Source organism: Meriones unguiculatus, chromosome 10 (assembly GCF_030254825.1).
Source record: "Meriones unguiculatus strain TT.TT164.6M chromosome 10, Bangor_MerUng_6.1, whole genome shotgun sequence".
Classification (NCBI taxonomy): Eukaryota; Metazoa; Chordata; class Mammalia; order Rodentia; family Muridae; genus Meriones; species Meriones unguiculatus.
Window position 1 is genome coordinate 18,261,436 of NC_083358.1, and position 22,736 is coordinate 18,284,171.

Here is a 22,736-nt window from a genome sequence, read left to right on the forward strand (position 1 = left end):
GGTCTGGCGGGCCCCCAGCCTCCGCACGGAACCGCAGGCTGCAGCGGGCTTCTCCAGGGGCCGGGACTAGCTGGAACCCGGGTACTCACCGGGCACGGACTGCAGGAACAGCCTCCCCACGCCCCACCGCGCCCCTAGCGAGTGACTCAACGCCGGGAGCGACGGGACGCGTCACGAGTCAAGTCCCGCGCCTCCGCCGTGGGAAATAGTCCTCAGCCCCGCCCAGTGCTGTGCGCGCAGCCAATCCCTGCGGAGCGGGGCGTGGCCAACGCGGGCCCCGAGGATTCCTCCGCCCGAGTTCGCGGTGGTGAGGCCGGGGGTGTCGCCATTTTGGATGCTGTGCGGCTCGTCGGAAGTCAGTCTCTTCCGTTCTCAGGCCCGAGGATCCCTCCAGGTGAGCGTGCCCTCCTCTGCCACCCTTGTCGGCCTTTCTGTTCTCCGCCCCGCACTGACCGGACCCCGGCCGGCGTGGGGACCGTGAGGTCGCACCCTCCGCCCGTGTCAGCGGGGAGGAAGGGGAAGCGCTGGCAGCGGGGGTCAGGCCTGAGGTCGGGCTCCGGCCGCGCGGGCGCGGGGGACCGTGGCACGGGCGCTGTCGTGACCTGGGCTCAGAGGACACCCCCACCCCCGCTGGGTCGTAGGGTCGGGACCCTCGGGAAGGCCCTGTCTGCGCCGCCGCGGTCGCTGCGCGGTGAGTCAGGCTCCGATGGCCGGTGCCCGCCGCGCTCCTCTTCCGGATGCTGGGGTCAGGCGTGGCTCTCAGCACCTTGAACCTGGATGCGGACCTCCCTGCTCGGGGCTGGGACTGTCGGCTGACCGCAGAGGGAGGCTACGGCTGCAAAGGGCTGTGTCTGTAGTCCGGTGGTGAACGGTTCTCAGAGGAGATTGTGATTTCTTTTGTTATCCTTTCCTGGTGTGTTTCGGATTTTTTTTTCCTTTTTTTATTACGAGAACAAAGCAATATAACTCCTCCGTCCTACCTGAAAAACAATCAGCTTGCGCCGTTCTTGTTTCGATAACACTTTTCCTCATGCATGTATTTTTACAGCTTAATAAAACCTTAGGTGATACATTTAAAAAACATCTCACACCCCTGAAGCCTTTTTTTTTTTTTTTTTTTTTCTTTTTTGACCTTTGTGGGGAACTTCACAGCGTCCTCATGCAGCTTCTTCACATTCTCACTTGATAAAAATACAGTTTTCTTCTCCTGATTACTTTCTGTGGCTACTCTCTTTTCTTCCTGTGCCGCTGCATTCTATCAAGACCTGCACCTCTAGAATCTTTGAGGTAGACTCTGGTCCACTTAATTGAAGCTCTTCTCAGGATCAAGTCCCAGTTATATGTAACTTATTGGGGTTTAAAGTAAAACTGCAAAACAAAGTGTAGTCCAAGTTATTTCAAGTGGAACCCTTAAATTACTGATGCGGTTTTCTTTTTTTTTTTTCTTTAAATATTTATTTTTATGTTATGTGTATGGTGTTTTGCTTTCATGTATATCTGTGCATCACGCGTGTGCTTGGTGCCTGTGGAGTTCAGAAGTGGGTTTCAGATCACCTGGAACTGGAGTTATGGATAGTCGTGAGCTACCATGTGGGTGTGGAGAATCGAACCCAGGTCTTGTCCAGCCAACATTTTACAGGCTAGATTGAATGACGAGCTGGATTGAATAAAGAGGAGGAGGCTCATGTGGCCAAATCTGATAAGAGTTTGATTTTCAGTCCCTCCAAGATAGGAAGAGAACCCACAGTTGTTCCACACACGCACATAGAATTTGAAAATAGTTCTTTCTTAAGTTGACTCTCTCAGCTGTTTTATTCAGTCATTAATAGCCAATACAGAACATCTTTGCCGATGTCCTGTCTGCTGAATTGATGAGTTACCAAGGGAGGCATATTGAATCTTCTAACTGTAATTAGATTGTCATTTCTTTTTGCTATGTGTCAATTTTTGTTTCATGTGTTTTGAATGTTCTCATGAAAGGCACTCAGAATTACAGTTGTGTTTTCTTGGTTAACTCACCCTTACTGTGAACAGTTGTTTTTGTTTGTTTGTTTTTTTCATTCTGACACTTTTGAGACAGGTTTTGTCGTGTAGTCTAGGCTGTTTTCACACTCATGATCCTTCCTGCTTCTGTTTCTCACATGCTGGGAATCCAGGTGTGCATCAGTACCCTTTTTAAAAAATATTATTTTATGTTATGAATATTTTGCTTCCATGTATGTCTGTATCATGTGCATGCCTGGTTCCCTCATTGGCCCAAAAGAATGCATCCGGTACCTGGGAATGGAGTTAACAGTTGTGAGCCACCGTGTAGGTCCAGGAAATACAACCCAGGGTCATGTGGAAGAGGGGCCAGTGCATGCTTTTAACTGATGTAATGAACCATCTCTTTAAGTCCCTGTACAGCCACTCTTGACATCGCTTGTTATTTGGTTTTTGTTGCTGTTTTTAAGACACAGTGTCACTATATAGCCCAGGATAGCATGGACCTTACTATGTAAACCAGGCTGGTTTCAAACTCAGATTCTCCTGCATCTGCCTCCTAAACTGCTGGTATTAACTTTCTTTGCCACCACATCTGCTTACTACTTTTGCTACCTTTTAGGTTTTTGGTCAGTTTTTAGTATACTTCTCCTCCTCACCCCCATAGGTTTTCTCTGTGTAGCCTAGGCTGTCCTGGACTTGCTTTGTAGACCAGGCTGGCTTTGAATTCAGAGATCCACCTGCTTCTGTCTTCCTGAGTACTGGGATTACAGGCCTGTGTCACTGCACCTGGCTTAGTATTCTGGTTTAAAGCCTGGCGTGTTTTAAAGTAGAGATTGCTAAAGGGTGAAGAGCGCTGCTTATTGCTTTTCCAGACCCTAGTTTTGGTTCCCAGGACCTATTTCTGGTGTCTTACAACCACCTGTAACTTCAGCTCCAAGGGATCCTCATGCCCTCTTCTGGCCTGTTGACACTCACCCACATGTGGCGTGCATATACAGAAATACATACATGACACATGAATAAAAATACAAATCTTTAAAGTACTTGTGTGTGTCTGTGTGAGTGCTATGGAGGTCATAGATGTGGCTGTTTTTAGAGTCAGCATTTTTCCACTTCTGGTAGAATGCAGAAATATTACTATTACATAGGTTGTTTCAGCTTCCTCTCCTTATAGAATGTTTATTTTAAGTATTACATTTATGTATTTTGAAAATATAAATATACTGGTTTTGTTCTAAACTATCAAGTTTAACAGAGTTGAGAGAAACAGTCTATTAAGGTTATTCATCCAGTTGTCATTTCTGTATATGTGTGTTGGAGGGGTGGCACAGGCGGTGCTGTGTGTTCACATCAGAGGATTATGGAATTAGTTTTCTTCTTCCACTCTGTTGTGGCTTCTGGTGCTAGAACCCAGATCGCCAGGCTTGCCAGTGGGCACTTTTACATGGAGCCATCTCACTGGCCTTTTCCTTAGCTGTTCTTTTACAGCAGTTCTGTTGAGGACAAAACTTCATTTCCCTCATGGGATCATGTCTTGTTTCACCTTTAATTCGGAGGGATATTTTGCTGGTTGTAAGGTTTCTGGGTTGATGGTTTCTTTCTGTCAGTATTTTTAAAATGACTCTTTTCTTTTGGTCTCTATGATCTCAGGTGAAATTATAGCTTGTCCTCTTCTTTCTCGATTTTGGGATCTTGCTGGGCTGGCCTCAGGTGATCCCCTTTGTCCCAAGCAGCAATAGGTTCATGCTACAATGTCTGATCATCTGAATACATACACTAGAGGATATTTTATCTAGCCTTACTCAGCTCATTTATTTATTTATTTATTTATTTATTTATTTATTTATTTATTATCTATGGCTGGGAGTGGTAGCACATACCTTTAATTCCAGCCCATGGAGAGGCAGAGGCAGAGTTCAAAGCCAGCTTGGTCTAGATTGAGTTCCAGGACAGCTAGGGCTACACAGAGAAGCCCTATTTCAGGGAAAAAATAAATCTCTGGCTCTGATTTCAGCAGTTTGATTATGATGAGATGGGGCGTGAATCTCTAGGTTTTATTGTTTTTGGAGTTTTTTGAGTCTCTGTGTGTATGTGTGTTAATTTAGGGGAATTCTAGCTAGTAGAAGTTTTATCAAGTAGCTTTTTTTAACTTTTATTTTTGCACAGTACAAAAGCTCAAATCTAGGGCATCTTGCAAATGCTTTAGCACTGAGTTATATTCCCAGCCCCTCTGGAATTAGATACAAACATTAGACTCTTGTATTGTTTTGATAATATTTGAGGCTTTGTTTATTACAACTTTTGAGATTATAAGTACATTTCCCCCTTCCCTTTCCTTTTCCCAAGCTGTCTTGTATACCCTTCCCTGCTGTCCTTCAAATAATGCTGTCCTTTTCATACTTTGTTGTGTTACCCACCCCATTTCTGTATGTAGCCCTGGCTGTCCTGGAACTCACTCTATAGACCAGGCTCGTCTCAGAGAGGCTGGAACTCAGAGATCCTGCTGCCTCTGCCTCCCTAGTGCTGGGATTAAAGGCATGGGCCCTATCACCTGGTGTACTTTGTTCATTTTTATTTGTGTGTTTATGAGTTAGGTATCTCCCTCTTTGGTGTATATGCACATGTATGTGCAAGAACACTCTTGTGTTCTTTCATGGAGTCCTGAAATGGGTATCTGGTGTCCTCTCCACATTCTTTTTTTTTTAAAGTATTTATTTATTACATATACAGTGTTTTGTCTGCATGTACACCTGCACGCCAGAAGAGGGTGCCTGATCTAGATGGTTGTGAGCCACCCTGTGGTTGATGGGAACTGAACTCAGGACCTCTGGAAGAACAGCCAGTAGAAGCGCTCTAAACCTCTGAGCCATCTCTCCAGCTCTCCCCACCTTTATTTGAGGAGGGTTGTCTCTACGAACCTGGGACTCAGGTTTTCTTGGTGAGGCTGGAAGCTAGCAAGTTTCAGTAAGCCTGGATCCACTTAGATCAGTGCTAGGGTCACAGGCATATGTGGGTGTCTTTGCTGGAACACAAACTCCCATGCTCATGGTTGTACAAGCACTGCTCCAATTATGGTTTTGATTATTTTTATCAGAATGTTTTTTCATAATATTTTAATTGTTTGGGACTTTCAAATTATGCACCCCATCACACTGACTTCCCAGTCTTCCCATGTCCACCCCCACCCTTAGGATCCTCCCCCCAGAAAGAAGAACCCCCCAAGTTCAATTTGTATTGCCTATATATAAACTTACTGGAGCATGGTCAAACTCCCAGTAGCCAGCCCCTTAAAGAAAACAGTACTTCCCCACCTATACCCCTGCCAGAAGCCAGCAATCACAGAGACTCATGTCAGCACCCTTATCACAATTTTTAAGAGATTTCTTCGATGATTTCCTGTGTAGGTTGTTACTTTTTGGAGGAAGGGGTCGTTACCAATTTTTTTAATAGTTCTTTTAAAAATATTATCATTATTTATTACAGTTTATTTACTTTGTGTCACGGCTGTAGCCCCCTTCTTCATCCCCTTCCAGCCATCCTACCTCCCTATGCCCCTCCCCTAGACCACTGATAGGGCAGGTCCTCCTCCCTTACTATCTGACCCTTGCCTATCAGGTCTCATCGGGGTTATCTGGATCCTCTTTCTCTGTGGCCTTGCAAGCCCACCCCACCAGGGGGAGATGATTAAAGAGCAGGCAACCGATTTCATGTCAGAGACATTGTCATGGCAGTGTCATGAACATTACTAGGGGATGCCCATGGGCTACATCTGAGCAGGGGTTCTAGGTCCTCTCCATGCAATCCTTGGTTGGTTCATCAGTCCCTGCAGGCCCCCTGGGCCCAGATTTTTTTTGGCTCTCTTGGTCTCTTTGTGGATCTTTTGTCCCCTCCATGTCTTTCTATCTCTCCCTTCTTCCATAAGATTCCCTGCATTCTCCCCAAAGTTTGGCTATGAGTCTCAGCATCTGCTTCTGTACCCTGCTGGGGAGGGTCTTTCAGAGGCCCTCTGTGGTATGTTCCTGTTCTGTTCCCTGTCTTCTCCTGCTTCAGATGTCTATCCTGTTTGCACTTCTGAGTGAGGATTGATCATCTTACCCAGGGTCCTCTTTGTTTTCTCTTTCTCTCCCTTCCTTCCTTCCTTCCTTCCTTCCTTCCTTCGTGTCTTTCTTTCTTTCCCTTCCTTCCTTCTTTCTTCCTTCCTTTTTTTTTTTTTTTGTTTGTTTTTTGAGACAGGGTTTCTCTGTATAGCTCTACCTGTCTGAAAACTTGCTCCATAGACCAGGCTAGCCTTGGACTCAAAGAGATCCACCTCCTCAGTGCTGGAATTAAAGGGGTGTGCCACCACCTTCCAGCTAATAGTTTCTTTTTCAAGTTTTAGACTTCTACTGATCTCTCTTTAAGTCTGCTGACTCTTCTGTTTCCATTCTGTTGTTGATCCTCTATATCAAGTTTCTTACTGTTCTAATACTTCTATTTGTTTCTTTAAATTATGTTTGTAATTTTTGCATCTCCCTAAGTACACCATGAGCACAACTGTGAAAGTCAGCTCCCCTGAAACTGTACAGAGACAGTTTTAAGACAGTGTATTGGTGTTGAGAACCAGCCCAAGTCCTCTGCAAAAGCAGCAAGTGCTCTTAACCATCATTCCAGCTCTTGTTTTCACACTTTTAAAATACAAACATGACTAAAATTTTGTTTTGATATGTTGTAGAATTGACATAGATTGCAACATAGACTACTTAAGAACCACCGAAATCTTGGCAGTTTTCTGCCCCAACTTACAACTCTCCGTTATGCCCTATTTTTTTTATCTTTTGACTTTGTGACAACTTCCAAACAGGCAGCTGGCAAGGTCATAGTAAACTCTACCACACCATTTATTTCTTTGGGTCACTTAGGAACAGTGGCTTTTCCTTTTAGCTGTATCTGTTTTGTGTATGTGAGTGTTTTGATCAGATGGAGGTCTGTGCACACCATGTGCGTGCTGGCGCCCAGCTGAGCCAGAAGGTGGCAGTGGGTCTGCAGCTGGAGTTACAGGTGGTTGTGAGCTGTCTCTCATGTTGGTGCTGGCAGTTAAATCCAGGTCTCCTGAAAGAGGGGCTCTTAACCACCAAGCCATGTCTAGGCTCGTTACAGTCTAGATGGCACTCAGTACATACGTGTGGAAGAGGCTGTTTGAGCATGTAGAGCCCAGAGGTGAACCTCCTGTGTTGTTCCTTGGGAGCCGTCAACCTTGTTTTTTGAGACAGGCTCTTAACTGGAAACCTGGAGCTCACCTCGTCGGCTGGGTGGCCACTGAACCCCAGGGACCTGCCTGTCTGCCTCCCCAGCACTGGGATTACAACCCTGTGCCACCTTGCCCAGCTTTTTATGTAGCTGTTGGGAATTGGACTCAGGTTGTTAGATTTGAGCAGTCCCTCCTCCCATACCCTCATCTTCTTTTCTTTATAACTTTTATCTTTCTCGAATACTTTATATTCTGATCACACTTTCCTCTCCCTCCACTCCTCCTAGTTCCTCTCGCATCTCCCCTCTCCCTCAGATCCCCCCCCCCAAAAAAAAGAAAGAGCAGGACTCCCAGGAATATCCACCAAATATGGCCTAACAAGATACAATAAGACTGTTGGGCACAAACCCACATATCACATCAGGACGTGGTAACCCAGTAGGAGAAAAAGAGTTCCAAGCACAGTCAAAAGAGTCAGACGCACCCCCCCCACTTCCATTGTTGGGAGTTCCACAAGAACACCAAGCTATACAGCCATAAGGACTTAGCTCAGACCCACACAGGGCCCATGTTTGTCTGTGAGCCGCTATGAGCCCTGCTTAGTTGATTCTGTGGCCCATGCTCTCACGGTGTCCTTGACCCCCTTGGCTTCTACAGTCCTTTTTCCCTTTTCTGCGGCCACACCCCCATTTTCATTTAGGTCTTGTACATGTGATCTGAGCTCTATTACAGTTTATAGTTTAATAAAGAACTAAGTAGTACGTGGTATATTTACCTGGGGTTTAGTTTCAGGTACATTTAAGTTTTAAATTAATAGCTCTCCCTATCTATTGAGACTCAAGGACTCTTACCACCTCTTTCTTCAGAGTTTAGGGCTACAAATGCCATACCTGGCTTTAGGTTTTATTCTTACTTAAGTTTTATTCTTAGTTCTGCACATAGTTGATGGCTGATTTGGTGCAGGTGACTAGAGAGTAAATGATAGTAGTTGTTAATGCTTTTCTTTCTTCCTACTCCCTATTCATCTCTGCTTATGAATGCCTGAGAGTATTGATGCTGTTTAGGCCTACCAACATATATTTTGGTAGAGTATTGGGATTTTGACTCTCAGAAAGCTTCTTGTTGCTGGAACCTGGGATTTTACACATACCGAGCCTTGTGCTTGGGAGGTTTTTGGGTTGAGACAGGGTCTTGACATGTGTCAACTTGTACCACCACATCAGGCTCACACTTTCCCTTTACACGTATTTGCTTTGTTCTTTAGGGTGAGTGTATGCTTGCTGTCAGGAGGACCTTTCATTACGATTGTCCTAAGAGTTTGGGTCATTTCTTTACAATAAGTTTTTCACTCTTAGCTCTGTTGAGGTTTTGGCAGGTCTTGTAAGGCTTCTGCTCATTAGTTGCCAGTAGTCTCCCCGCCAGCTATGACAGTGCAAGCTGTCTTCAGTCACTCCCAACGGAGAGGCCCTGTAATTATAGGCCTTTTCAAACACTATTATAGCTTCAATAAAATATAATTTCCTTGTGAGAGGCAAAGGCTGTACTTACACTTTATTTCCAGTATCTAGCCTGAGTCTGACATATAATCAATAATGCTTGTTGAACGGATTGAAAATAATTCAGCATAATGGATGAGAGATATTCTGTGACATACAAGTTATCCAATGTTATGTAAGGGTTTCCAGAGGCAATTTCACAAAATGAAGTACCCTGTTGTCTTCTGGAAGTGCTTTTTACACAGGGAAATACTAGTCCTACTGTTTGCATATTTTGTCCGTTTTATTTGCCTTTTCCTTGGTTACTTTGTCAGTTCTAGCTTCTGCTTGGCTATTATATTGTTTTAAAGTTTTGAGTCCAGAAATAAAATCTAAATAGAAATTGTACTGTCTTGAAATAGAATATACAGTAGTCAGTGTACAGGGTGTGTCCTGATGCCCTGTGGTGGTTATGCTGACTTTTGGCTGTGGGGCAATTCTTGGTAAATAGCGCTATTATAGAATGTTCCTGCGTGTACTCTTCACCCCTGTGTAAGTTCTGTGCCTGAGTAGACGCTAATGACATTTCTGTGATACCAGGCAACAAACTTTTCAGATTTAATAGCAAAACTTGAGAAATTAACATGTGGATATTTTGAATTTTGTTTTAACTTCGGCAAGCTTTAAGAAAGATTACCATTTTTGAGGTTTTTTTTTTTTTTTTTTTTAAATGGGAGTACTTCTTGCCTTGTTTTTGTTTTTTTGTTGTTTGTGTTTGTTTGTTTGTTTTTTGAGACAGTTTGTCTCTGTAGCTGTGCTTATCTTGGAATTCATTATGTAGACCAGGCTGGCTTCAGACTCACAGAGATCTGCCTGCCTCTGCTTCCTGAGTGCTGGGGCTAAAGCTGTGCCCTACTTGGGCTAAAGCTGTGCCCCACTTTGCCTAGCCTCCTTGTCTTTTTACTCACCCTGCTCCTGTGGCCAGTGCCTATGTATTGATTTTTTTCTATTAGCAGATTCTCTCAGATTTCATACTTACTTGTTTCTATTCAGTCAGTTCTTTGAACAATCGTAAAATGATATATAAACGATGTTTAGATCATGTTATTGTTTTAGAAAAACACTAAGCTGAGGAGGTAGCGTAGTGGTAGAGATGTGCTTAGCATGTGCACAGCTCTGGGCTCAATTCCCAACACCAAAAGGAAAAAAGAGACCACTATGGTTTATGTTGCTAGTCTGCCTCTGAGTTGTGCTAGTTCCTGAACTAATCTGGACTCATTTGTTCTGCCACTTTTCCAGGAGGAGCAGAACAGAATGCTGGGCTCTGGCTTCAAAGCTGAGCGCTTACGAGTCAATTTGAGATTAGTCATAAATCGTCTTAAACTGTTGGAGAAAAAAAAAAGTGAGTACTGTACCAACCTCATCATCTTTCTCCCCCTTTTTTGGGGGCTGCCAGCAGCCCAAGATGGATCCTTCAGGCTAGCCCTATGAGTCCTTCCTATAGCTTTGCAGTTAGGACACTTGTCTGCCTCCTATGTAGAGTTAAACTGAAACACTCTTTGCAGAGAAAGGGTCTGCTTGATGACCCCTCTGTATTTATATGCTGTGCATCCATGGGCTTCACATCCATGCAGTCAGACAAATGCTGATCAGAAATATTTAAAGAAAAAAATTAGTCTGTACTGAGTATGTACAGACTTCCTGTCATTATTCCAAAATAATGCATTATAACAACCATTTATGTAGCATTTCTGTTACACTGTATAAGTAATCTAGATATGGTTTAAAGCATACAGCAGACTAAGCTTAGATGATCTGCACATTTTATGCCATTTTACATGTCCCAGGCACTTGAGCCTCTTTCTTGTGGTACGCAGAGGTACCCTGGAGCAGTGGCTCCTGAGTGGGAACTGTCAGCGTAAGTCCTACTCTCATCTGTACAGGGTAGCAAACTCTAGAGCATCATGAGAGTAGATGTGCTAAGGGAGTATGAGCTGGAGTGTCGTAGATGACAGCACCCATCTTCTCAGGCTTCTCTGGTGGGTGGAGGTTGGCCCACTAGCCAGGTCCTAGTGCACTACTGCTGTGTGACTGGAGTGGGGTTTGTGTCCCAGCGGAACTGGCTCAGAAAGCAAGGAAGGAGATTGCTGACTATCTGGCCGCTGGCAAGGATGAGCGAGCACGCATCCGCGTGGAGCACATTATCCGGGAGGACTACCTTGTGGAGGCCATGGAGATCCTGGAGCTCTACTGTGACCTGCTGCTGGCTCGGTTTGGCCTTATCCAGTCTATGAAGTAAGCTATCTTGCCTCAGAAGCTAACCATACCTGGAATTTGAGAATGGAGCAATATGATTTCCGTCTACATATATCTGCAGCAGGTGGACACGAAGGGGTTCTTCCACATTTCCAAGGGTCTTTTCTCTGTTACTGAAAACAGAATCTGAAGTGTCCCCAGGTTGAGGTTTGGTTCAGCTTGTCTAAGGTTTGTGGGCTTGGGCGTGTCATTTAGTTTCAGTTTCTCCAAAAGTAAAATAGGGAAATGAAATGACTGGAACACCAGTTACCAGAAGATAGTATAATTTGTGAAATTACTTTGGATGTCATCTGGTATACAATAGAAGAAATACGGTTTTCGTTGGCTTGTCGTAGAGGATATTAATTTATTTAATTTTTTTCTTCATTAGGGAGCTGGATTCTGGTCTGGCTGAATCTGTGTCTACGCTGATCTGGGCTGCTCCTCGGCTTCAGTCAGAAGTAGCTGAGTTGAAAATAGTGAGTACAAGCAGTTTCTGTAATATCTGTAGGTTTCATTTTATTTATTTATGTATTTTAATTTAATTTAATTATATTTTATTTTATTTGACAAAGTCTTACTGTGTCACTCTAGCTGGCCTGGAACTCATCTCAACCAGGCTGACCTCGAATTCACAGAAATCCACCTTTCTCTGCCTCTTTAGTGCTGGGATTAAAGGTATGTGCCACCATACCCTGTCTGTGTAGTTTTTTGTGTCATTAGAAAAGTCTCTTTATCCCGGCACTTGGGAAGGCAGGGGCACACAGATCTCTGTGAGTTCGAGCCCACCTGGTCTACAAAACAAGTCTAGGACAGCCAAGGCTACACAGAGAACTCCTGTCTCCAAAAACAAAAAAACAAACAAACCAAAAAAAGAAAAGTCTATTTATTTGCTTGGGTATCTTGTACACAACCTTTTGAAATAGGCTTTGTTAATCAGTTACTCCTTTTCAGCTTTCTAAAGGGCTAGGTTTGTGTGCCAACAGTTGTGCCTTAAATTAGATTTTAGTTAAGTATGGTAATACAGCCTTGATACTTTGGAGGCTGAGGCAAGAGGGCATGAGTAAAAGCCAGTCTGGACTGCATTGCATGACCATGTCTCAAAAGACGCAAGCCTCTGCAGAGGGACAGGGAGAAAACCTACATATACTATACACATATATTTATTTGACCTTATTTGTGTACATGGAAAAACATTTTGCTTTGTATCATCTTGTTTTTGTGGTGCTGGGGCTCCAACCCAGGGCCTCACACACATGGAACAGGTGTCTATCACTGAGCTGTGTGCATCTCCAGAACATTTTTGTTTTGTTTTTAGATTTTTATGTGCATGAGTGTTTGCCTGTGTGCGTGAATGCATGTGTGTGCGTCGTGTCCATGCCTGGTTTCTTCAGAGGCCAGAAGAGGATGTCAGATTCCCTAGAACTTGGAGTTATGGGCAGTCATGAGCCACCTTAGCAAATGCTGTTTATTGCTGAGCCATCTGTCCCAGTTTTTCTTTTTTTTTGAGACAGGTTGTCTTTGTTAGGTTTTCTATTGTTCTGAAGAGACAACGTGTCTGTGACAACTCTTAAAAAAGGAAAACATTTACTTTGGGGCTGGCTTACAGTTTCAGAGGTGTAGTCCATTATTGTCATGGCAGGGAATGTGGCAGCATTCTGGTAGACATGATGCTGGAGAAGGAGCTGAGAGTTCTGTGTGCAAGTTGGTGTGCAAGCAGCAGGAGGAGACAAAGCCACACTGGACCTAGCTTGAGCATGTGAGACCTCAAAGCCCGCTTCCACAGTGATCCTTCCTCCAGCAAGGCCACACCTACTCCAACAAAGCCACACCTGGTAATAGTGCACTCCCTGTGGTTCTATGGGGGCCAGTTACATTCAGCTTATCACACAGGCTCTCATATAACCCAGGGTGGTTGTATATTTGTTACGTAGTTGAAAGTGACCTTGAACTTCTGATCCTTCTGCCTTTATTTCTCAAGTGTTGGGATGGTAGGTGTGCTACAGACAGCTCACAGTTCTTATACAACTGTAAACCATAAAACGGAAACATTTTTTTTAACTTTTATTAATTACACTTTATTCATTTTGTATCACCCCATACGCCCCTCCCTCCTCCCCTCCCTCCCCTTTCTGCATGCACGCCCCTCCCCAAGTCCACTGATAGGGGAGGTCCTCCTCTCCTTCTTTCTGATTTTAGTCTAAAACGGAAACATTTTAAGGTAGCACATTCTATGCTAAGGCAACTCCTTGTTTTAAAACCCTGTATTAGCATTCTGTCATTTGCCTGTCTTTAGCTGTTACTGTACTCCTTACATTTTGCACTATTGACTCACTGTACTTTGCTTCAGGTTTGTGTATTGGCCATGTTTTAGCCCCAGGAGAACTTTATTTTATTTCTGTTCTTGTTGAGTTAACTTGTTTTGTTTCTTGCTATGTAGCCCTGGTTGCTCTCAGAGACTTGTGGTGGGGGGGGGCTCCTCCTGCCTCTGCCTCGTATTAGGGGTACAGATATATGATACCATACCAAGTTCTTTGCTTAGTTACTTCTAATAATATTTGAAATATTGACAAAACATTGCTTTCTTTAGGGGCAACTGTACCTCACTTTTCTGCTCAGGTCTGATTTGCATGTTGTACTTTTCTTCCCTTTTTTTTTCCCCTTTGGTTTTTTTTGAGACAGAGTTTCTCTGTGTATCCTTGGCTGTCCTGGAATCACTCTGTAGACCAGGCTGGCTTCGAACTCAGAGAGGTCCACCTGCCTTTGCCTCCTGGTATTAAAGGTGTGCGCCACCACTGCCTGGCTATGTTGTACCTTTTTTTAGTAGCATTTATCCTAGCTGCAGGTGGCCTTTTATTAGTTTTTTTTTTTTTAATTCATGCATTTATTATTTATACAGTATTCTGCCTGCCTGTGTGCTTGCAGCCAGAAGAGATCTCATGGTTGTGAGCCACCATGTGGTTGCTGGGAATTGAACTCAGGACCTCTGGAAGAACAAACAGTGCTCTTAACCTCTAAGCCATCTCTCCAGCCCTGTTGGATGATGATGATGGTGGTGATGGTAATGATGATTTTACACAGAGATTCTAAGACTCCCTAGAATAGTGTCTTGTTTTTTGAGACACTATTCAGCCAGGTGGTGGTTCCTCAGGAAGCAGAGGCAGTTGAATCTCTGAGTTCGAGATTCAGCCTGGTCTAGAGTGAGTTCCAGGATAGGCAGGGCTACAGAGAAACCCTGACTCAAAAAACAAAACAACAAAAAGCAGACTTTCTTTTAAAAACCCAGTAATAAAGATAAGTTTATTGTTGATAAGAGGAATTGTGAAGCTTTTTATGGGAATGGTTTCTGTTACGATTTTTCTTTTTCCTTGTAGGTTGCTGATCAGCTCTGTGCCAAATATAGCAAGGAATATGGCAAGTTGTGCAGGACCAACCAGATTGGGACTGTGAATGACAGGGTAATGAACCTGTCTGCTGAATAGGATCCGGTGGGACAGGTGGTTTATTACCAGCAGGCATTTGGGTTGTGCAGGGGCATGGAGGAGTTAGCTGGGGATGTTTTATAGTGATGGGCAGAGGACACCTATGTGGCTGACAGTGAAATTTGGCCTTTTCCCTACCTGGCACCTGACTGTGCTGCTTTTTCCTTTCCCTGCTCTGAGAGTTAGAAAGGCAGGAAGGAGAGTGGAAAAAAGGATTGGATGAGTGAAATGGGGACAGCATTAGTGCTGGTCTTTTCTCAGTACCTGTCTTCATCTGTAACTAGAGTGAGGAGAGCATGCGCCCTGTAATGTGCCATTCAACTAGAGCAAAATAGCCCCTCAGTTTCTCCAGTAAAATGAGAGGAACTACAATTTTTAAGAAATGGGTTAGGGTTAGGCTGGTTGCTAATTAGATGCTTCTTAACATTGATCTTTTATTACAGCTAATGCATAAACTGAGTGTAGAAGCCCCACCCAAAATCCTAGTGGAGAGATACCTGATTGAAATTGCCAAGAATTACAATGTACCCTATGAACCTGACTCTGTGGTAATGGTGAGTTTATGCCAGAACACAAAGGAAAATGAGGTTGTGTATAGAACTTCTTGGGGGCGGGGAGCTATTATTTATACTAGCCAGTTGTTGCTTGTAAGCCTTTTTCAGCCAGTATCTTCTTGTATAACAATAGATATGCTGCAAGCCTCATAGGGCATTTAAAGCTGGAGATTGAGTGAATGAAGGCATCTTGAGAATGCACAACTGTGACAGAACTGTAAAAGCATGGTATTTCTGCCTTTCAGTGAACTTGACGAAGTGGAGCAATACCCCAGACTTACATAGTTCATTTATTGTGCTATGTGCGGGGAGTGCTCAAAAAGCTGAGTGGAGAAATGCGTGTAAAACAAATTCTCTGTCCTGCATATAATGATAAAGTTAGTGGGGTGTGGTATGGGAGACGTGCTTACACTAACCAGCCTCCAGCACACAAACACATCAGGACAGCAGCTTTTTCCCTGGCTGCAGGAGTATGGATGTGTGAAGCTCCTGAACTAAGAGTTCCTTCAGAGCTGGCCCTCTGCTGAAGAGAGTGTTCTTTCCTGGGGCGTTTTCTTCTGAATCTGGCCAGGGCGGGGATTTTTAAACTCTATAGTCTGCCTTCGCCCCTCTCTTGGAGACCTTTGTAGACCCCTTTCTTTGTGGGGAACTGTCTGAGGCTGTGGTACATCCTTCAGTGCAGTGTTCTCCCTAAACCTTCACTTTCCCAAAAGGTGTTGATGTTGTGAACACTATTTTTGAAAGAAAAGTAGTATCAGATTAGCAGAAAAGCAGTTAATCCCATTAACTAGGAGATAGAAGCAAGAAGATCAGTTCAAGGCTAGCCTGGGCTACATGAGACCAGAATAAACAACTTTTATGCTTACATGTGTAGCCCTAGACTTTTTTAGGGAACTTGGCCATGGCCATGGATTAATAGGTGCTTGTGTTTTGTTTTTTTTTTTTTCTTAGGCAGAAGCTCCTGTTGGGGTGGATACAGATCTTATTGATGTTGGATTTACAGATGATGTGAAGAAAGGTGGCCCTGGAAGAGGAGGAGGGGGCGGGTTCACAGCCCCTGTTGGTGTACCTGATGGAACAGTGCCAATGCCCATGCCCATGCCCATGCCAATGCCAATGCCATCTCCAAATGCTCCCTTCTCATATCCACTGCCAAAAGGACCAGTAAGTGTGTATATATAAAGAAAGTGTGGGTGTAAGCTTTAGAATATGTGTGGAAGAGGACTCTGTAAGCATACTGAGGAGATGCAGGTTTCCAGGAATATAGAACAGTAGGAATATCTGTATTAACTGAGTGATCAAGCAAGTGTATTGAGGGACTATCAGATTCAGGAAAGTCCTTGATTTCAGCTGCAAGCACTGGAGTAGAAAAATCTAAAGATAGTGCTAGGAAAACCCTTTTAGGAAAGGTTACTAAACACCTGGGACCTGTTACAGTAATGCTAGTACATTTTTCCCTGAAAATGAAGAAATTCCTTTATTACCAGGCTGAAAAGCCTTTATTGATATGGTATTTATAGTAGGTCATTGTTAGCAAAGAAGGGATTCATTTTTTTTCTTGAGAGAAACATTGAAGTGCTTGTTGTGGACTACCACGTGATCCTTTTGAGCCTTTCTTTGAGATCTTGAACATATACATATATACATACATACCTACATCATACATACATGTGTGTATTCACACGTTTCTTTCCGTGCCATACAGAAGTTACAGATTGGGAGCAGTGTTTCTGATACTGCTTTTCTCTTTCAGTCGGATTTCAGTGGATTGCCAGTGGGGACTTACCAGGCCTTTCCTAACATTCACCCACCTCAGATACCAGCAACTCCCCCATCGTATGAATCTGTAAGTGCCTGAGCCTCTTTGATAAACGGCAGGAGAATGAATCCCATGAAGAGAGCAAAATAATGACAACAGGGAAGGCAAACTTTTGATCAACTTAGTATGGGTATTGCTCTTGCTTCGGGATTCTTTGTTGCTTTCATACTGCCCTGGAGATGGAGAGTGCTGTTGGTGGCATTTGTGGTGGGCATGCTATGTTGGCACTGAAGCTAGGAATCAGGAAGGAGCTGCTCTTAGGAAGCTACTCAGATGGGCATGGTGGCACATGCCTATAGTCTCAACACTTTGGAGGGTCAGGAGTTCAAGGTCAGCCTGGACTACATGAGCCCATCTAGAAAAGTAAAAAGGAAGTGGTGCTCTACTAGAGCCTTAATGTAGATCATATGCTCTACTGAACTGCTGTATCACAGGGAGCTGCTGTAATATTTGATATTAATTTGATATTAAAATGTTTATTAGAGTGTCAGGTTTTGTTTTTTTTTTTTTTAATTTCTCAACATTCATGGGAAAGAATAGTAACAAGGTAATTTGACTTAGTCAAAAGTGTGCAGTTAGTCATTTTTGGCCTGTAGTGTTGATTTCACATTTTATTCTTGAAGCTAAAACTTAGAGCAAACCTGTGGCACAGGTCAGTAATCTTAGCAGCTTAGAAGCTGAAGTAGATCACAAATCTTAAACCTTGTTTCAAAATGAAAAGTAAACCAAAACTAGGGAAGTAGTTCAATGGTGGGGTGCATATCTGTTGTGGAAGAGGCCTTAGGTGCAGCACCAGTGCTTAGGGGTGTGGGGAAATTTTCATAAATGACTCATGTGGTAAAGATGCCTTGAACTGTGTAACAGCAGCTCTACCTCAGAATTACTTGTTTTCTGCCAGTGTTGCATAAACCTACATGACTCATACATACATTTGAGAGCCGATTCCAGCTTATGGTTTCCTTAGGAAACACGTTGGTGTGGGGTTGCTGTGTAATTACTCACATAGGAAGCTCTCCCTGATCCTTAGTTTGCTTATCATTCTTTTCCTTGGTTTCCATCTTTAGTTGGTAACTAAGTTTCCCTGGAACCAAACCCGGCCAACTGTTTGTGGAATGAGATGGATCTTTATCAGTCCTCAAGGCCTTGGTTTGTATAGATTTACTAGTTTGCTTTGCCTGGAAGCTGAGAAGTGTCACAGTGTGGTGAGGCTTTCTTTGCTTAGCAGTTCAGAGGTTGGCATGGTGTCTTACTGTGGTTCAGAGAAGTGTGCAGAGTAGGAAGCATACTTCTAGGAGCAGATTCTGTTGCTTTTGGCAAAAGGCTTAGCTTTTGGAAAGCAAGGAGCTGGTAACAGTGTTAGTACTTTGTCTAGAGATGCCATTCTTTGGTAACAGTCTTTGTTTTGCAGGTTGATGACATTAATGGTGATAAAAATGTTTCTTCTGCACAGATTGTTGGTGAGTGTGTTTCAGAAAGCTGCTGAATCCTGTTCTCTTAACTGTTCCTGTTTCCATAGCATTCTGCTCATGGTCTATATCCTCTCTTCTAACAAAACTCAGGACTTCTTGCTTTGAAACATAAGATATTTGCCTAGCTCCAATCTTTCAAGTTCTGTTTATCTTTAGTCACTTCAAGTTTTTTTTTAAAATACATTTCTATTTTTCATTATTTAAATATATGTGGGTTTTATACACATGAGTGCATGTCCCTATGGAGGCTGGTTGATCCTTCTGGGGCTACAGTGATAGGTGGGAGTTTTTTATTTTGTTTTTGAGACAGGGTTTCTCTGTATAGCCCTGACTGTCCTAGAAAGCACGTTGTAGAGATGCCTCTGCTTCCTAAGTGCTGGGATTAAAGGAGTGTGTCCTCCATGCCTAGTTGAACATGGTGGTTTTGACATGGATGGTAGGAGCTGAACTTGGGGCTTCTGGAAGAGTAGCATGTGCTCTCTTGCTGGCCCATCTCTCCAGCCCTCCCCCATTCTTTTTTTTTTTTTTTTTACTTTTATTTAATTGTTTTGTGTGCATATGTCTATATACCGTGTGTATTTATTGCCCTTGGAGACTTGAAGGGAGCATTGGATCCCCTAGAACTGGAGTTACAGACTGTTGCTGGGTGCTAAGGATCAAAGTTGGGCCCTCTAAAAGAGCTTTTAACCACTGAGCCGTCACTCTAGCCCCCCACTTTAGTTGGTTTTTGAAGTGAGGTATTAAAAAACGGTGTCTTAGTTTCTATTGCAGTGATAAAACACCATGATCAAAAGCAACTTGAGGAAAGGGTTCATTTTGTTTATATTCCTATGTCATAGTCCATTGTCAAAGTCAGCTCAGGATCTGGAGCCAGAAACTGAAGCAGAAGCCACGGAGGGATGCTGTTTACCTGCTCAGTCTCATAGCTTGCTCAATGTGATTTCTTTTTTTTTTTTTTTTTCAACTTTTTATTGATTCTTCATGAATTTCACCCAATCCCATTCATCTCCCTGTCCCTTTGTACCCACCTTCCTCCTATCCCTGACCCTCCCCCCCCCAAAAAAAAAACCTTTTTGTGGAAGCTATAGTGTGTTACAGTGCATCCCACAGTATATCCTTTGGTCCACACTTCTTTGCTTGCAAATGTTCATTCTCATGTGTCATTGGTCTGGTTCAAGGCCTCTGGTTTCTGCTACCCTATCAATACTGGGTCCTCACTGAGACTCTCCTCAGATAGTGTGTCATTGCCCTATGTCATGGAGATCCTGCAGCTTTGGTTCTATAGAACAGGCCCCTTCACATGCTCCAGCAGTCATAGATGGGTTAGATGTTGGCTTCAAAGCCCTGGACTGGGCCTTGGTGGTAGCTGAGCTGGTCAGCCTGCCATCTCTCTCCCACCCATACCATCAGGGCAAGCCTTCCAGCACTGCTCTGGCTGGCTAGCCCAATGGTGCCAGCTCTCCCACTCATGCCCTTAGGGCCAGCTCATCCATATCCATGCCAACATAGCCAGCTCTATTGTTCAGCCCAACTTCTTTATCTATCTATCTTCCCTTCTTCCTTCCTTCCTTCCTTCCTTCCTTCCTTCCTTCCTTCCTTCTTCTCTCTCTCTTTCTTTCTTTTTGTTGTTGTTTTGTTTTTTGAGACAGGGTTTCTCTGTGTAACCTTGGCTGTCCTGGAACTCACTCTGTAGACCAGACTGGCCTCGAACTCAGAGATCTACCTGCCTCTGCCTCCCGAGTGCTGGGATTAAAGGCATGTGCCACCACTGCCTACTTCGGCCTGATAATACCACCTACCTAGGGAAGACATTGCCCCCAGTGGGAGAGACCTCGCACATTAATCTGATGGAGACATTTTCTTAATTGAGAGTTCCTTTTCCCAAATGATTCTAGCTTGTGTCCAGTTGATATAAAACTGGCCAGCATAGAGGGCAAAATAGGCACAAAAAATAAGGGTGAATTTTCATAAAGCAGACATGTCCATGTACTTACTCAGTTAAGTTAAAAAGTGAAGTGCTAGGACTATAGAGTTGGCTCACTGGTTAAGAGCTCTGGCTATTCTTCCAGAGGACCAGGTTCAGTTCCCAGCACCCTCAGGGCAGCTCAGAATTGTCAGTAACTCCAGCTCCAGGAGGTCCAGCATCCTCACACATGCAGGAAAAATACCAATTCACACAAAATAAAAATAAGTCATTGAAAAAAAAAATGCAGTGCTCCTAGCACCCCGGAAAGCATGTCTAAAATAGAGAAGGTGGGTGTTGTGATGCACTGGGAGTCTGGGGCCATAAGCTCGGTGGTGTGGTACTTGCCCAGCATGTACAAATTCCTGGACTTGATCTCCAGCATTGGAAGAGGAGAAGGAAGAAAAGAGCCAAATGGAAGACTGTATACAGAACAGACTACTACTGTTACACCAGATAGTACTGAGTACTGGTGTTAGCATGACCTTGGGCTTCTTTATCCGCTTGCTTCTCCCTCCCTGGTGCTGGCAGTTACAGGCATATGCCACCATGCTCAGTTGTCCGCATTGCTTTGTGTATGCCAGGTAAATACTCAGCTGCATCCCAGCCTCTCATGCACCCCCCCCCCCTTTTTTTGTCCTCTGCCAAAGGGATTGTGGGGATTTTGGTGGTAGATTTGTCAAAAGGATGGCAGAGTCATTTTTCTGCCATTTGTAACATTGTGCTCTTTGCCCTCATTTAATTAGGACCCAAGCCAGACGCTCCTGTAAAGCCCCCTTCCAGACCTGTGGACAATTACAACACCTTTGTACTGCCAGAGTTGCCATCTGTGCCAGACACGCTCCCGACAGCATCTGCGGGAGCCAATACCTCGGCGTCAGAAGACATAGACTTTGATGATCTTTCCCGGAGATTTGAGGAGCTAAAAAAGAAAACATAGGTCTCTCAAAGTAGGCAACAACCACATTGTGGAAGCTGATACTGAACAGTTCTTCCTTGTAACAGTGAATCTCCATAAAATTCCGGTTTCATCTGTTAACTGTCACTGAGCACTCTTCCTTGGGGCTCTCCTGCTGCTCTACCAGTTGTGTTGCTTTCCAGTTCTCTAGCGATACTGAGAGACGAACAACTAGAGATTCTGGCTGGAGCAATTGGCTCCTGTTGGCTCTCTTTGTCTGTCTTCTTGTCACACGGATCCTTGATTCTTTCCTGGACATTCTATTCCCAGGGAGTGAGAAGAGAAGTACTGTGGTAGAGTTGCCAGAGGTGGCTGGACCATGGAAGAAAGTACCCTGTGATGTAACCTTGACTTGTAAATACATCCCTCTGCATGGGGATGATTGTAGAGAGAATCAAGGCCACTGTGTGTTTTCTTAGATGAGTTCGAAGATGGCTCAGGAAGCCACTGCCATGGTTCCTGGAGGCTGGGCCCTCTCATTTACATATACACTACTCCTTGCTGCAGGGTACTGTTCTACCTGGATCCAGTTGCAAAGTTCGTTGGGAAAAGTTCTCTCTTGGTTCTACTGGATTCTCAGGGAGCCCTCTGTGGCCTTTTGCTTTGAGTGCTGTATTTCCTTCAGGAAAGAGCAGCACTATAGAATTTGTTTTCCCCATAGCATGTTAGGAAGGAAGCACAGGTCCATCTAAGCCTAGGGTGGGTTTCCAGTTGCCTTAATAGAAGTACTCAAGTCTCTTGGGTAGAGATCTGGAAGCCCACAGGAGAGGAGGGGTACGTGTTTTCATTTGAAAACTTTTACGATTAAAGGAACCTTTGCAAACTGTTATCTTAAGTTGTAGTGCCATGCAGCTGTAGTTCACTGCTTTCCTGGGTGGATGAGACTCTTTAATTCTGGTAACTTATGTGCTTCTTTGCCCACAGCCAAGGCTGTCCTTCCCAAGAGGTTAGCTTTGGGACTAGAAGATGAGATTTTTGCTTATGTGTAATATTTCTGTACATACCTGTTTCAGGCAACTTCAGTGTTTTTGATTTGTTTTGTATCTCATAGCTCAGTAGCTGCTAATAAAGATCCCATGTCCTGCTTTCTCTGGTGTTGTCAATTGAATGAATGTGGATTTTAGTGGAGAACGCTTTGCCCAGGAGACCAATATTAGTGTATGAGCTAGATCCAGACCCTCAGGACTGCAGGTGTCCGGGGCTGTTGGGGTTCATTCTCCCTCTAGAGTGAGCTCAGATGGAGTCCATGCCTTTGCTTGGCTGCTACTCTACCTTTAATAAGCTGCGGGCGAGCACACTCTTGGGGTCTGAGTGCTGAGCATTCTGTTACCTGCTGGTTGGCAGTGGAACAGTTTTGTGCCGTGTTCTTAGGGTATCATTATAACACTGCTGAAATCCACCAGCAAGATTGTGGATACAAGGGGCTTTTGATTCTCACTAACATAAAGTGCTGTTCCTGTGATGAAGTGTAAAGTATTATCAATACAGTAAAATGTAAGCCCTGCCAG

At 44.0% G+C, this 22,736-nt stretch overlaps 2 protein-coding genes across 3 annotated transcripts in view; one reads left to right on the forward strand and one right to left on the reverse strand.

Moving 5' to 3' along the window:
- Positions 1-322: 322 nt before the first annotated feature.
- Positions 323-21,106, forward strand: Ist1 (IST1 factor associated with ESCRT-III). Of its 2 annotated transcripts, XM_021658095.2 has the most exons (11): positions 323-394; positions 9,988-10,090; positions 10,803-10,983; positions 11,375-11,462; positions 14,358-14,441; positions 14,909-15,019; positions 15,971-16,183; positions 16,773-16,865; positions 17,903-17,984; positions 18,247-18,295; positions 21,017-21,106. In XM_021658095.2, the coding sequence occupies exons 1-10, from the start codon at positions 335-337 to the stop codon at positions 18,249-18,251; spliced, it is 1,020 nt and encodes a 339-aa protein (XP_021513770.1). In that variant the 5' UTR covers positions 323-334; the 3' UTR covers positions 18,252-18,295; positions 21,017-21,106. The 2 variants fall into 2 exon arrangements, with proteins under 2 accessions (XP_021513770.1, XP_021513766.2); XM_021658091.2 differs by lacking the exons at positions 17,903-17,984; positions 18,247-18,295; positions 21,017-21,106 and having other exon boundaries at positions 325-394; positions 16,773-17,892.
- The window catches only part of Pkd1l3 (polycystin 1 like 3, transient receptor potential channel interacting), a 52,879-nt gene continuing 51,208 nt past the window's right edge, over positions 21,066-22,736 (reverse strand). Inside the window, exon 31 of the mRNA XM_060393251.1 lies at positions 21,066-21,192. Coding sequence (XP_060249234.1) covers positions 21,066-21,192 — 127 coding nt within the window. The remainder of the gene's footprint in view (positions 21,193-22,736) is intronic.

Bases quoted from the DNA above. Each gene is read 5' to 3' on its own strand.
- Ist1 (XM_021658095.2), top strand. From the start codon at position 335: ATGCTGTGCGGCTCGTCGGAAGTCAGTCTCTTCCGTTCTCAGGCCCGA. The intron at 15,020-15,970 runs GTGAGTTTATGC...TTTTTTTCTTAG, and splicing joins AACCTGACTCTGTGGTAATG to GCAGAAGCTCCTGTTGGGGT. The intron at 16,184-16,772 runs GTAAGTGTGTAT...TTTCTCTTTCAG, and splicing joins ATCCACTGCCAAAAGGACCA to TCGGATTTCAGTGGATTGCC.